This window comes from Gavialis gangeticus, unplaced genomic scaffold, assembly GCF_001723915.1.
Source record: "Gavialis gangeticus isolate Ggan-Ray unplaced genomic scaffold, GavGan_comp1, whole genome shotgun sequence".
NCBI classification, from domain to species: Eukaryota; Metazoa; Chordata; order Crocodylia; family Gavialidae; genus Gavialis; species Gavialis gangeticus.
In genome coordinates this window covers 133710809-133726320 of record NW_017729025.1, presented here as the reverse complement: position 1 = coordinate 133726320, position 15512 = coordinate 133710809, and the positions used below count along the sequence as shown (strand labels likewise).

Genomic DNA, 15512 nt, shown 5'->3' with positions numbered 1-15512 from the left:
TCCCTGCAGGTCAGTCTGTGGGGAGGGAACAGGGGGCAAATTGAGGCAGAGGGAGAAAAAAATATTTGGGAGTGTGCACCCCACCACAGCAGGTAGGTCTGGGGGGGAAGTGGGGAATGGCTGGGGGTGTGTGTGTGTGTGTGTGTGTGTGCAGATTGAGGCCCCAGCAGAGAGGGAGGGAGTGGGGCACAGGCAGGAACAGGGCCTGGGGGGAGTGGGGCCCTGTCCGGGCAGGGTAGTGGGACAAGTGGAAGGCTGGGGGGCACATGCCCCCCAGGTCTCTGCTTGTTCCCCCCCAGCCCCTGCTTCTGCCAGTGCCCCACTTCCTCCCTCACTGCTGGGGCCTTGATCTGCTCCTCCCCAGCAGTGAATGAGGGAGTGAGGCAGGAGCAGACCCTGCACAGGGGGAGGGTACGTGATGGTGCTGTGAGTGGCTCATCCAGGGGGTGTGGGGAGGGGGGCATGAAGCCAGGGAGAGCATGGCGGCATGTGCCCCCAGATCTGCACATGGGGCGAAGCAGGCTGGGTCAGCGTCCGGCGTTTACTGGCAGGGGCTGGGCCATGCTGTGCTTGGGGTGGGCAGCGGCAGGGGCGGCACTGGGAGCAGGCCTATGGTGGGGACTGCAGGCACATGAAAATTTGACATAGCCCTCTGACCCCCTCCCAGTACTGCCGCTGCCTGCCTTGAGTGCAGCGCAGCCCAGGCCCTGCCAGTGACAGCCTGGTGCTGCTTCCCAGCCCCAGCCTGCAGGAGCAGCCTGCCCTCTACACTGCGCAGATCCTAGGCACACAGCCCCTGTGCCCTCAGGATGAAGGGGTGAGGGGAGGAGAAGACTGCGCTGGGCTCTTCCTGGCAGGGGCTGTGCTGTGCTGCACTTGGGGTGGGTGGTGGTGGCACTACAGTGAATTTTTGGGTGCCTGCAGCCCCTCCGTAGCCCCGCTCCCAGCACCGTCACCACCTGGCCTGAGTGCAGAGTGGCCCAGCCCCTGCCGGGAAGAGCCTGGTGTCACCTCAGCCCCAGCTCTCCCTGCCCCACCCTGCATGCAGTTCTAGGAGCATACACCCCCATGCCATCCCATGCTGTATGCCCCCCCTTCCCATGCCCCTCAGATGAGCCACTTACAGCTCTGTCCTGCAGGCTGCCGAGGCTGTGCAGGGCCTGCCCCTGCCCCACTCACCCTCACCACTGTTACAGCTGCCCTGCACTGTGCTGGGGACATGCCTCCCCATCTATGCTTGGCAGAGGCAACTACCTTCACAGGCTGGGCTTTGCACCACAAGGCCCACTGCAGCTGGCCTGGGAGCAGCTCAATGCCATGTGTGTCCCACTGCTGGGCTGAGCCTCATCCCCTCCCCACCTGGAGTCGGGATGTTCCTGGGCCAGCCGTAATGGGGCTTGGGGCCAACGCCCAGCCCACAATGGCAGCCACCTCCGCCATGCACACATGGAGGGGGCATGTGCTCCATGGGGCCTCCGCTGGGGTGTGCACAGTGGCAGGAGCCCCCCGCACCCCTGGATGAGCCACATGGGCTCGATCCTCCCACCACCTATCCGGCCAGGGCCCCACTCACCTTACTCCTGCTCCTGCCTATGCTGCACTCTGTCCCTCACTGAGGGGGCCTTGATCTGGCTTCTGCCCCTTCCCTCCCCAAAAGACCAACTCACTGGGCTGGGGTCATGCATGCCCATGTGTGTGCATGTATGCACACACTCAGCACCCCCAGCCTCAGATCAACTGCACAAGGCTATACGATTGACCACTGGTATCCTTAAGGGTTACATATGACATCTTCACTTACATTGAGTTATACCTTTACAAGTATTTATATTAATTTTAATACTTTACTAAGTACAGATGGTCAAAAAGCCTGAGGCTGAACCGATTCAATTGTTGCAGGTTAGTCTAAGCTGCATGGATTGAACTGATAAGGAAATGAACACACATTCACCTTTGATTCCAGAAATGCAACCACATGCCTGCAGTGACCCAGGCCAGAAGGCAGGGGCGGGGGGAAGAGGAACATTTCCCTGCTCAGCTGAAGCAGGCAACTTGGGCCAAGGCTAGCCTGCCCACCCTGCAAGGTGTGGGGAGCAGGGGTTGTGGGGGAGGTGCAAGATATCCTGGGATGCTGCAGGGGCTCCGAGTTAGCTTGAATCTTGAGGGGATCTAGGACAGAAGTTTAATAAACCAGTTTAACCTAACCTAAATCAGTTAAATTCAATAAAACCATTCAGGTTTATTTCAAACTGGTTTTGACCATTTTGAAAGTGGTTTATGTGAATCAACTTCTGTTGTGTTACACATTTGAATGAGTTTCCTATCACTTATACCAGTTTGTGTGATTTCTGTCCCTAGCCCAAGTCTATCAAATGATTTTAAAAGGGGTAGCTGTAGGGTAAAACATTACATGAATAAGTGCATCACCATCAACCCAGCTGATACTCAGAGTGTATTTAAAATCCACCTTTGTGTAAAATCCCCACTTATCTGCTTGAGATCTGCTGTAAAATGAGGGGAACACATAGCTACAATCTTATAACTTTGGTCTGAGAACCATACTTAAAAGCATAATTAAATCCTCTCACTGATATAATCTTGACAATCCTAATCTAGAAAATATGAGAACATATTAAAGTAACCTTATTCCACTATTTTTAGCACCTGTACATTTGTATAGTCTTTACCCATGCTCTACACTGGAGAGCTCTCTGGAGAGCAGCAACACTGGAGAGTGGCAAACAGTTGAGAAATGGAGACTGAAGGTGCAGAGGCCATGAATGGATGTGCTGTTTGGAGCCCTCCAAGTGCCTTTGAAATCTTCCAAGCAGTGAGGGTGCAAACATACATTGCTGAAAGAACACTTCAGAAATTACCCTCATAAAAAAGAGGGACACATCTGAAGCCAGTAACATAACTGAGGGAGAATGACCGGGGCAGCAGCCCCAGATGCAATCTTCATTGGGGGTGGTGGGACTGCAAAAATAGCTGCCTCCGCAGTAGCAGCTGACTACACTGCTACCAGTGGCACTGCACTAGCTGGTGTTGCCCCATGTTTCACATCTGCCCCAGGCGTGGAGCTGTCTTGCTACAGCTCTGTTTGAAGTGCTTCATTTTGAAATGCTTTCTGAAATATCTGTACCCTCAAGAGATCCTCCAGCATCCCACAATGCTCACCCTTCTCCTAATGAGTGCCCCCTCCTATGTCCGTAACTGTACTTAGGAACCTTCAGAGGATAAAACCTCTGGATTTGTGCTCTCCAGCTCCCTTGCACATTGCCGCAGGAGTTGCAATGCTCCAAAATGCATGCTTGTCCATAGAGGCAGCTTCCTGCAAATAACCATTAATGATGGTGTGTGAAGTATCAAGTTAGAATTAGGATCTATAGGTGCCTCATATAGTGAAAAAGATATTTTTCCCCATATTTATAATGCATTGTCAACTACACCGTGAAGTCACACAAAGCACCATTCATATACTATTGAAAGATTATTTTTACTTTTGCTTAATTGGACAGTCAGAATTGTGAATCATTCAAAAATAAAAATGAGATGTAATGTCAAATTAGCAAAAATTGTATCACATGATATTTTTTGAAATCTAAAATTGCTTCCACATTGAAAATAGTTTTCCTAAAGGAAACATGCAATAGACATGATAATAAATATACAAGCATAGATAAATACAACTTAGATTAAGTATTTCTTTGTATTCAGCTAACACTGGTAGCTACTGAAAAAATATGTTCGTCCTGTTATTAGTTCCCTGGATAAGCATCTTAACATTTGATTTTGTTTCTCCATTTGTGAAATTGAAGCAGCACCTTCCTCCATTGCTGGGAAGTTGCAAAGCTTTGTTGATTAATGTTTGTGACATGGTTTGAAAATATAAAAACATTATATAAATGCTAATTATTGTTATATTCTAGTCAAATATAAAAGGGAAGAATGGAAGAACTCATCACATGTTTTAAATATGTCATAAGCAAATTAATTTTTCTGGTAATCCTGAAGTTTGAAAACAGTTAACAGAAAACGATACTGTAAAAGTGCAGGCTCATTTTAGAACTGGTGCACAGATTTATTTTTATTCTTGAGAAAAATGATTTAAGTGGAGAATTGTGTTCTCTTATAGTACTCATATTTATAGGTAGAGTCAAAGCTGCTCAGAAGTGACTTGGTACTGCCCCATATCTATGCTGAAGGGAAAAAGCCTCTTAAGGTGTAGAATAATTTGTTCTCTCTTCTCTAATTGCCAATAGAAATAGTTAGAAAATCAATCTGAGGGGAGATACTGACAAGCACTGGGTAAATAAAGACACTTACCATAATCTCACCTCCAATTCTTAATTTAAAGGTGGCTATAACACTAGCTCTTGTATGTTACATTTATGTATAACTATATTTAAATCCAAATTTTCCCTGAGTTACATTCCAATAACTGATGTCCTAACCCACGGGAGACTTAACCATAACTTCAGCTGGCACCGGATTAGGCAGAGTTTGGCCCTCAGTGCCTTTAGAGGGTTTTAAAGTAACATATGTGGTGGCAGAGATCCATAAATGCTCTTGTACTCAGATTGGCTCCTACTTGAAATTGCATTGGTTCCCAATTGTGCACAATTTTATGAAGTTATCACAAAATGTCTGTGACTATCCCCAGCTTGGTTTAAATTTTACAAATTTACTAGTCTCTACTCAAAAGGCAAAGTAAATGAAAGCTCTCTTGGTTTACATTTTCAGAAAAAGTAGCATGTAGTTGCACTGAGTAAAAAATGCCCATGCTCTATTCAAAATAAAATAAAAGCTTTTGATATGTAAGTTAAAAAGGTAAACAATTCATTTGAAGCAGGAGAAAATAGTTTTAATGAAATCACTTAACCTCAGATAGAAAAGTTAAACAAGTATGTAAATCATGCCATGAAGTAACTAATCAAATAATTGCCAACTACTAGCAGGGAATAAATATACAATATGATGATCTCAGAAATTCTCAGGTTGTTAACAATTAATTTTGACCTACCACTTACCAATTTAAGCATTTTTCACCACTTATCACATTTTATTTCAACTGAATACATAAATTCCTTTAAGAAATACAAAAGAATATGGAATTGTTTTAAATGGTAAAAGACTAACTGATATGTCATTATTGCAACTGAACCTACATAGTCATCTCCATCCCAAACCATGTATAATTAAAATCAAGAAGACAAAAGCAAACAAATTCAATTTTAGTAGATAATTCCATGTTAAGTTCATAATTATTTACTGCAATGTACTCCAAGTATTTGACTTGCTGGTAAATAAGAAATTAAAAACAACCCACACGTCTATTTTTCCTAGACAACTTCACATTTTTGAACATGGAGAGCAAGAAGTTCAAAGAACAAAAAAAAATCTTTAAAATATGTCAAATTTTAAACTTAAAGAAAATATTCCTTGAATATTTGGAAAAATAAAGCTTAAAGTTTCAAAACCCTATCTAACATAATGTAAGACTGCAAATACAATACTACATTTTTTTTATTACTGTGATATTACAGAAGATTATTTATTAATATCATGAAGCAGCTGAGTCCAAAAAAAGGAAAAAAAAAAAAATCAATTGCCAAGTCTAAGTCTACTCACATTGCAGCTGATGGCAAAACTGCAGTTGACTTTGATATGAGGGGGTTCACACTTCCTGCACTGGCAATCATAGGATTACCAAAGGACAAAAACTGTTGAACTATGTAAGGACAGCAGCCCAGAATTTAAAAAAATGAGTCTCTAAATTTAGCCTTTAAATTCCAGATTTAGACATGAAAATAAATAGTTTGTTTTTTCAAATGTTACTGAAGTCAAAGCTAGGCTACTTTAACATTCTTTGCATCCATAATTCAGACAGAACAACACTTACACAAACGTACAAGAAGGTCTGCCCTGAATTACACAATGCTTTCAGCAGTTCCCCATGCCTAGTGGAGAGTGCGATGCGACTGCTGCTGCAGCAATGCACCCTTTAATACCAGGGCAAAATCCATGCCCTGTTTGCCTGTCCAAGTATGTTGTCTAGTGTAATATCTCACGGAGCCCTTTGTGGTCCCAAATATCATTAATCTTTAAAGGTAATCCTTGTATTCAAGTGAACACTGTAAATTTCAACTGTCACTGGATTCTGAAACGATAGTTCAAGCTGGAAGCTCTGCACTTGCTCTCAGTTGCGTATCTGTGAAAGGACTGGCCACAATGAGGTCATTTCATAATAATCTCTATATCCTACCTTTCTAACATAAACGGCCTCTTAAATGTAACTGCTCATAAACTTCTTCAGTGAGGATTTATGTGGTGTTGCTACTTTGAAATACATTGTATGAATTCTCTTCTTCTTCCTTCAAGCCAGAAAATTCACCCGCTTGTAAAATTAAAGAAAACACTTCAAACGTATTGAAATAATCTTTCCAGCCAGCCACAACCTAAGAAAATGTATAGTATACTAGCTGCACAATTTTCTTGTTCCCTAGTTCACCACCCTCTTTATGATGCACCCCACCTATCCTCTTTCTCAGGAAGTTGTGACAGAAACAATGGTACTAACAGAATATTTCAGAAGGAAAATTAACTTCATCCTTTGTGCATTTAGAGGTTTTGTCTCAAGCTATACATAAACATGTATTATGAAGGTCAAAGAACATTTTATTGTTGTGGTACTTTTCCACCACTTATGCATATGTAACCAGAATCAAGGAAAAAAGGAGAATTGATTTAAAATGTACACTGAAAACCATAGAAATGTAAGCGTATTTACATGTAAGAAAGGAAACATATGATTATTTATAATGGTGATAAAATATACTGCACCAGGTATGATATTCCATCCAAAAAACTAAGTTAAAAGAACATTTTTAAGGTTGCAAAGTGAAGCACTAAAAAAGTTAAGAAATGCTAGACCTAAGCTTGCCTGTGCAACCTTCATTTTGTACCCCCTGTATATATGCTTTAATCACTTGATTGCATACAATTTTTTCACCCTGCTCTGAGGAATTACACTAGCTGTGCCCTGAATGAGGCTCTAGCATATAGGACTTCATATCTATTGCATAAACTGGAAGGTATATTCACTCATCCCTCCCCTGAAATGCCTTAAATCTAGTTCTTGTCCCCCACTGCATTGAAGCTAGATTGCTTTGTATTCCAGGCAGCCTGAGTACCAGCAGGGAGACACTAAGAACATGAGAAACAGGCTCCCTACATTTATTTCTGGTACCTTTTTCCACCCCAGCTTGCAACAGCTATTATAAGGAAAACTGGTTTTGCCACACACTTGCTTGTTCTGTGGTGATGACGCAGTCACATTCCAGTCCCAGGCAGGAGGTGGGATGGGATGGAACATACTCCGTTGCTCTGTGGGACAGGCATACAGTCCAGTCAGTACTAACTAGGAGATGTGAGAGGCATGGTCAGTGAGGACAGACCCTTTAGAGATTTTACCTGTTAAGCTCCAACAAGCCTTTACTGAACATATATGAACTTGAATTTTTTAAAGGCTTATAAACTTGGATTTTCTCTTGGACAGCAAAAGGCAAATATTTGCTAAAATGGTTATATCCCTGCCAAATTTCAAAGCCCTACTCCAAAATATGCGAGAGCTTTCCAAACAAAAGATCACATCACTTTTTTTTCCACATAGAAAAAACAAGCTTTGTTCTTGGAAGTGCCTAAAGCTCCTTGGCTAAATTTTTCCCCCCAAAAATTGGTCTGAGGCAGATACTCAGTCTAGAAGATTTCAGCCTAACAAAGTTTGGCAAAGTTATAAGAAACTGAAAATAAGGAGTGCCTACATGCTGCCCTATGATGATGTAGCGATGCGCTATGTCACCATATGGTGTGCTACGGTGACGTAGCTATCATGTGCATCTACATATGAGCACCTGCTACATTGCTGTAGTGGCATGCTCTCCATTTATAGCACACCGCTATGGCGACATAGCAGCAAAATTTAACCATGTGCCAAATGCACAGTGCAGTAACTGCCTGTACTGCGCCATGCTTTAGTACTTCCAAACGGAAGTACTAAAGTATGGCACTGTAGTAACGTCACCATACAGCAATGTGTAAATGCATCCATAGTCTCATAATGGGATGTATCATGTCGAAGTAACATGACCAGTAGTTGATGCTGTCAGCTCCGTTTATAATACATTATTACAGACTTGTTGAAATTATATCAATTCGTTCTAGCTTACAGTAAAAAAACCCCCAAAACAAATAAAAAAACCTGATGTGAATCGCATGCCCCTAAGAGTTTGTTCTCATATATCCTTGGTTATAAATTATAATCTAATTCTCAGTCTCCAGTCACTTATTGAAGATACAGAAATTGATTCCGTTCATTTTTCCTACTAAAAAAGCTATGATGATTTTTGTTGTTTCAGGAGGTCAACTAATTCTATGAAAGTAAAAGAACTTTATAATGGAAATAGTTTAAAAGGGACATATCTTCAAAGTCAGAAAAAGCATAAGATTGGTTGTGTCAAGACAAATCATTCCATATACAGTATTCCAGTTCTGAACACTGATTTATCAAATGTTTAAAAAATATTTTAGGAGACAAGACACGTACTCAGACACCAATTTTGCACCTTCTACTTATGTCACATTCCTATTTGAGAGTTAAAGAGCTCTGTAGTAAGTTGAGGCCCTGACTGCTGTTGGTGAGTTATCACAGGTTTCAGTGATACGGTGGCTCATCATCCTAATGAGTCAGGATGTACCAAGAGAACGAAGAAATGGTATAGGATGGGGGGAACTGGGGGTCTTGGAATCCTGTTTGTGGCTTGTTTAGTGATTGTAAGTCACTCTGAGCTTTTTGGATAGGGAAGGATATAAATCTAATAAATAAACAAACAAATAACATTAGTCTGCTGGCAAGTAGACACTTAGCCAAAGCACTAGGGTGCAAGTGCCTGAGGGCTTGGGAGAAAGACTTCACAAATTTCTGCTCACTACTAGTCCTAAAATTGCTTATGTCAGATCTTCAAAGTCCTTGAGAGTTAGTTTATCTCCTTATCCAGTCAAATCCACAGGAATTTTGCATTTAACTTCCCCAGCCAGAGAAGGAATGGCACAGCCCAATGCTTTGGGAAATCCTTCTTGATACTGTTGCTTAGATTTGGCCAAGACAGAGTATACATACACACAAATTCAAATGAAAACCCAGGTTTCCTTCCTCAAGTTAAGGTGAAAAACCCAATGCAACTTCCTGCATTAAAAAAAGTATTTAAATATTCTGAGAAAGAGAGTCTGTTAAAAAGTCTATGTTGGGTAATATTTCTCCATCATTTGTCAGAGCTTAGGGCAGAGGGAGGTATATCTCCTCAAGGGAACAGACAGCAGGTGTTACTTTAGGACAGAGAGGTGAATAGAAGACTCCAAGATGGGACTCCATTGTCTAGTGCAGTGGGGGCCAACATTTTTGGCAGGCATGCCACACATTAGCCCTGTACCTTCCTGTGTGCCTCCCCAGTCTCCTTCTTCTGCCCAGTCTGCTGTTCTGCTTTTTGCTCTCTGCACTTTGCTCCATGCCCAATTTGCTGCTTTGCTTTCTGCCCTATCTACTGCTATGCTACTTATCACCCTCTCCCTAAAACAGAAATCTGTTGGTGCCTGTGCCACTTGTGACACATATCATGCATGTTAGCCACCCCTGGTCTAGTGGGTATTTATATTATTACTGTTTAGTAGCAGAAAAGATGACAACTGCAAAAATAAAGTAAATTGGTCACTAACTCTTGGTGATCCTTCCTCTTCAAATTCCCCTCATTTTGCCTCCCAGAAAGGAAGGGTGGCTTACTTAAAGCCCTCCTTCTGTTGATATTATGAGAATTTTGCCTGCTAGAGAAATGCTGAACTATTTTATTACTAATCTGAACTACAGATTATTTTGTGGGATTCACCCTGCATTAAGACCCACCCATGGTGACGGCACATTCAAACTCCTCTGGAACATCTGCCAGGTGTAATTCTTTTTTCAAACGTTGCTTTCAAAAGTTGCTTAAAATCTAACCCTGTTCTTTTATGTCTCAAAATGACAGTCCTCTGAAAAGCAAGGTTTTTGCCAACAGAGATTTAAAAGCTATCAGTTAGCATAGTCTTCATTTCAAATGTATTTGTAACAGGATTGGATAATATTTTAAACTGATTTTTGGTACAGGAGGTTGACATGTTACACCAACCCAGTGTAACTAATGTTTCCAGCTGTATTCTTCCCATACAGATCCTCTTTTTGGTTTGCCATGCCTAGCAAGATAATACCAAGTACTCAAATACAGTTTTCACATAAATGAGTAAAAATAATCTGCTCGACCTACTGTATGCTCCCAACTAACTGTTTGCTAAACTCACATCCAACTGAGTTGTTTATCTTAAACCAGGAAACTAACCCTTAGCACAATGTGGTATTTAGACAGAATGCATGACAAATCAATGCAGAGTTCACTGCTGACAATATTTTCCTATGATGTTAAAAGGAAAAGTAGCGGATGTTTTTATCCAAAGGGTAGAATACATTGTTCTAGATTCCAGTGACAATGATAAGTTTTTAACTGAACATGCCAAATTGTAAATCCTCTCCACATTTTCACTAAGTTACATAAAACAGAATAATTTGTCTTGGCTCTGATTCTGTAATTATATTATATATAATTCTATAATAATTTGTCCTGGCTCTGATTCTGTAATTATATTCTATATATATAGAACAGGATTATATAGGGCAGGATTTGTTACATGCGCGCGCGCACACATGTGGCACAGAATTATGTTATTTTATATTACATTCACCCGCACCCATACCCACACCCACACAAAGAGGGCCTTTTATTCAGGTGGATAATCACATTTCCTTCAGGAAAGAATAAGATTTTTACTTCAATCACGTACTGATTAATTAAAAATATTTAATGGACCATACAAAATATTCAAAGGCAGGACTGCCATTTATTGGTTAACATTAGTATATGCAGCTACAGTTATAACATTGAATGGTTAAATCTACATGTAAGACTGCAGAGCTGCAGACTTAACTGCAGTCATATCTTGACTATGTGTAATTTTGTTATAAGCTGAGATACTATCACAATGAGAAAAGTTCAGATAAACACTATATATCAAAACAGATTTTCATCTTTTCTTACATGGATCAACCAAATAACATCTTCAGAATCAAGTTCCATATCTCTGAAAGAAACAGACTAATGCAGCTACAAGAAATCTTTCCTTTTTGGTTAAACATTGTGTAGCGTATAACAATTTTACTCTGAAAATGCAATATACTTTTTTGCTATTGCAATTTCTTGCTACAAGAAAATGTATAGTACATTTATCTTTTAATAAGTCTTTTATACTCATGGTCTTTGGAAGAACATGACAAAGTATATTGTGGACAGTTTTGGAATAAATAACACAGAATTGTAAAACAATACTAATATGTTTCCAAAATAAACTGAAGACACACTGAAAGTACCATAACTTAATAAACTAGAGTTCTCATTCCTTATGCAAATAAAACATTTGATGCAATAAAGAAACAATAAGTACATCCATTGAAAGACTAAGCAGTTTCATCAGTTAATCAAAACCACTGTTTCATAGCAGTAATCAGATACCAGTTTATAAACTTTTGAAAATATGCAAAGCAACAGGTCTCAGCCTCAGTTCTGTGCAGCACAGTATAATAGAATATATTTTTAAGATTGCTTACTTGGACTGGAGGAGAACTGGTGTGTTGTGCCTCTGCTGGTTGTCCCTCTTCTTCAGGTAGGGTTGGCATGGTGCGTGGTGTGAGACACGTTGGACTGCAATGTGGACTAAAAAGACCATGTACTGCTGGGAATGTCTGTTTCAAGTTAACCTCAAGGGATAAGCACTGAGAGGCCTTGTGATCCACAGACTAGGGTAGATGCCAAAAATACAAATCAAATCCATTTAAAAATCTATGTTCTAACACTGGGATCACTTTATAATAACAAACAGCAATAAGGTTTAAAATTAAAAATGATGTGCCTTCTTGTGTTATATTAACTAGATCTTTCAAGGTCAAGTATAACATAGTCTAAGGCAGTTAAAAGAACAATCATCCTTATGTTGCTTGATTTTTTGTGGTCTGTTTCATTGAGGTAATTTAGACTTTTTGCAACTGATTTAGTTGTGATTGTAAACTATGTTTTCAAAAAAACTTCTTAACAGACTACAGTGGATACTCAGAATATACCCTTCAATATGCAATTCAGATCTACTTTTTCAGAGTGTCATCTCAGTTCTTGTAAATTAAGCAAAATAAGAAATGAAAATCTCCATGAAGCATCATTGGCAGAATAGAAGGCAGTGCTCTTCCTTTGAGCAAGTACTATAAAGGTCTACTCTATGTGAACCTTGCACATGAGATACACACAAGACTTCAGGGAGTTCCATTCTTGATGTTAGAAGTGAACCCAACTCTTGCAAGGTTCTTTTAGGGCAGGGGCGTAACACTAATTTGGCCCAGATAACTGTGGTGGGACCAATCCATGGGCCAGATGAACAATGTGGGGCTCGCCCTGTGGGCTGGATCCACTGCCCCCCGGCATGCTGGATCCAGTGCCCGCAGTACCCGCTCTGGCCAGACTGGGGATGAGCCACCTGCAGTGCCTGCTTCAGCTGATCCAGGGTGAATGCTGCATGAAGTGCAGGTTCCAGACAGGCTGGAATGGGCACCATGTGCAGGGCAATCCTGGACCAGCCACAGTAGGCATTGGATCTGATGGGGGCCAGGCAGGGGCCTGGACTGGACTTGTGTGGGGCCAGCAGCTGGGGGCAGAGGACATGGCTCCACAGACCAGGTTCTGTTAGGGTATATATCCTGTCAGGGTATATCCATACTGGCTCCCATACTCCTTTTGAGGATGCTGCTGAAAACTAAGCCCTGCCCATTAACTTTTATATCACATTTTCCTGAGGTGATGAGGACACCCCAGGGGCACCCACACAGTTACTCTTGAGATCTCTATCTTGGTTGGGAGCATGAAGAGTGATTGAGTTAGTGAGGCTGAGCTTTCAGCAGGAGGCCTGAGAGCAATATGGAGCCAGTAGACAGACCCTTAGTTGTCCGGGTTTACCAAACTGGAACTTCCCAACAGCAAACATCAACCAGTCTTCTGACCCCCTAGCAAACATCAGCACCCTGATTTCTTGTTTTAAATAGGTCAATGGAAGGCTGAGGCTTGTTTGTGAGAAGGAAAGAGGTTACTTACTGGGGGAGAGGTTCACTGACTTCTAAACCACCCAGATGCACAAAAGTTCATGTTCAACATTCATGACAACAGAATAAGGCTGATGAATTACACTGAACCTTGAACTCACTGCTAAATATAAGTAGGTTTGATGTTTAATGAAAATATTTGACAGTGCTCTATGTAAAGAATCAATAATTAGAACTACTATTGAAAGGACTTTGTTCTGTCTGAGGTGCCACCTTTCACATAAAGGTATAAAATATAACGCTTGACCAGATACAGTCCACAGTAATCCAGCAATGGTTTTTGTATTGAACTCCATTGTCTTGACAAAATTTCAAATCTAGGAATTATAACTGCTTTTCTAAATTCTACATATTGTTCCAATTGAAGGAAGTAGTCTTCATAACCTATCAAATATCAGGACACGTTGTAAACATACAGTTAAGCACTAGGGCAGTGCGAAATTTCAACGGCCATTTCGTTCTGATACTGTTTTGACCAATTTCAAGGTCAAAATACCAAAATCGGAACAAAACAAAGCCTGTCAAAATAGCCTCGAAACAAAACGAGGCAGGCTGAAACGTTTTGAAAGTTGAAATGTTTCGACCATAGGCTGCGGATGAGAAGTTACTTCAGCTGGGCCGACTTCCCACCCCCAGTGCAAGATCCGGCATCCCCATCTGCTTGATCGTGCTGGGGGTAGGAGGCAGCCCAGCTGGGCTGCTTCCTGGGGCTCTGTGCTTGATTGCAGTGGGGGCAGGAGGCAGCCCAGCTCAGCTGGACTGCCTCCTACCCTGGTGTGATATAGTGCTGGGGTTGGGAAGTCAGCCCAGCTGGTCTTACTCTCCATCCCCAGTGAAACTTGAAACTGCATCAAAACAGCCTTTCTGTTTCAATGGAATGGAACAGAACAGCTGTTTTGACTGAAACTGAAATTCAAGATGAAACACTGTTCCCTCAAACCATCAAAACTCAAGGCAAAATGGAACAGTGCTGTTTTGCACAGCCCTATTAAGCACCTTCCACTTTTAACCCAGGAGTAATTATATTTCCAAGGCAGAAACTCTAATTCCTGTGTATATCATCTGTACAGCACTTTAGATCCATTTGGATGATACAGGCTATACAATAATTCAAGATGATTTTTTTCCAAGACATGACTGGAACGGCTTGGTAACATAATATAATAATTATACATGTACTTTTCAAGTGAATTTTTTCTTGCTTATAAGAACATCAAAAAAGTGTGTCATATTTTTAGCAAGTTTGTAGTGTTTCAAGATTTTATAGTAAATCAGTAACTTCCTGTACTATTAAATCTCTTCCTGTGAAAAAGGACAGCCTGGGACATCTTTTTTCCCTTTGAGAATGATGTAAAATAAAGCTCTCAGTTATACCTAGTCAAGATGACAGGACACGTATAGCCCCATTTGCTATAACTAAAGGTGTACTTATGGTAGAGATCAAAAGCCCAGTCCAATCATGTAAGCATAAAACTGGGAGTCACTAACTTGAGAATACTAATTCAGTCACCGACATCAATTCTATAGACTAAATCAAATCCCTTAACCTAAATTTTTCAAAATCTTCACTACTTCTGGTTACCTAAATCAGAGGTTAAAAAAAATTAGGTTAAATCAGAATTTTTTTTGAGAGGTACTGAGCCTCATAACTTAAATTGAAATAAAAAAGTACTCTTGACATTCATCATTTCTTAAAACCAGACCTTCTGTGATTGTACATGGCAAAAAGGAGGTCTCTGCAGAGATACCAGCACTACCTTGTTCAGATCTAGTTCAAGTACTGGCAGCAGTATAGCTGCATTAGTACTGCTCTGTGCCCACTCTTATATTCCCTGTTTCTCAGCAAAATTAATTTTTTTGGCTAGGGATAGACATTCCAAAAGCCTGAGCCTGAATTGATTCAATCTTTGCAGGTTTGTTGAACCTGGCTAGGCTAAACCAGTTTGTAACCACAAAGACATCTCAAGCCACGTGTAGACAAAATGAGAGATGTGTGTACATGACACTATAAAGTGGGCTAAGTGCTTTTTCACCACTTTAATGGTGTCAGTGTGTGTATGCCTCAAAGGTGTATTGAGCATTAATTCCAGCTGGTGTAGGAAATTCAGCTGCGTAATGTGCCTTAAATGATGTGGGGCGCAGCAAACTAAAACTCCTTCAAGGAGTTTTAGTTTTCTTCCCCTACAGCTGCGGAGCAAAGCACCGGGCTCTGTGCAGCTCTGCAGGAAGCCCT

The 15512-nt window shown here is 41.3% G+C and overlaps 1 protein-coding gene across 2 annotated transcripts in view; it reads right to left on the bottom strand.

The window, feature by feature from the left end:
- The window catches only part of MRVI1 (murine retrovirus integration site 1 homolog), a 289447-nt gene that overhangs the window by 82493 nt on the left and 191442 nt on the right, over nucleotides 1–15512 (bottom strand). Inside the window, exon 8 of one of the 2 annotated variants that reach the window (XM_019519582.1) lies at nucleotides 11744–11932. In XM_019519582.1, coding sequence (XP_019375127.1) covers nucleotides 11744–11932 — 189 coding nt within the window. The remainder of the gene's footprint in view (nucleotides 1–11743; nucleotides 11933–15512) is intronic. The other variant, XM_019519583.1, reaches the window with a different exon arrangement.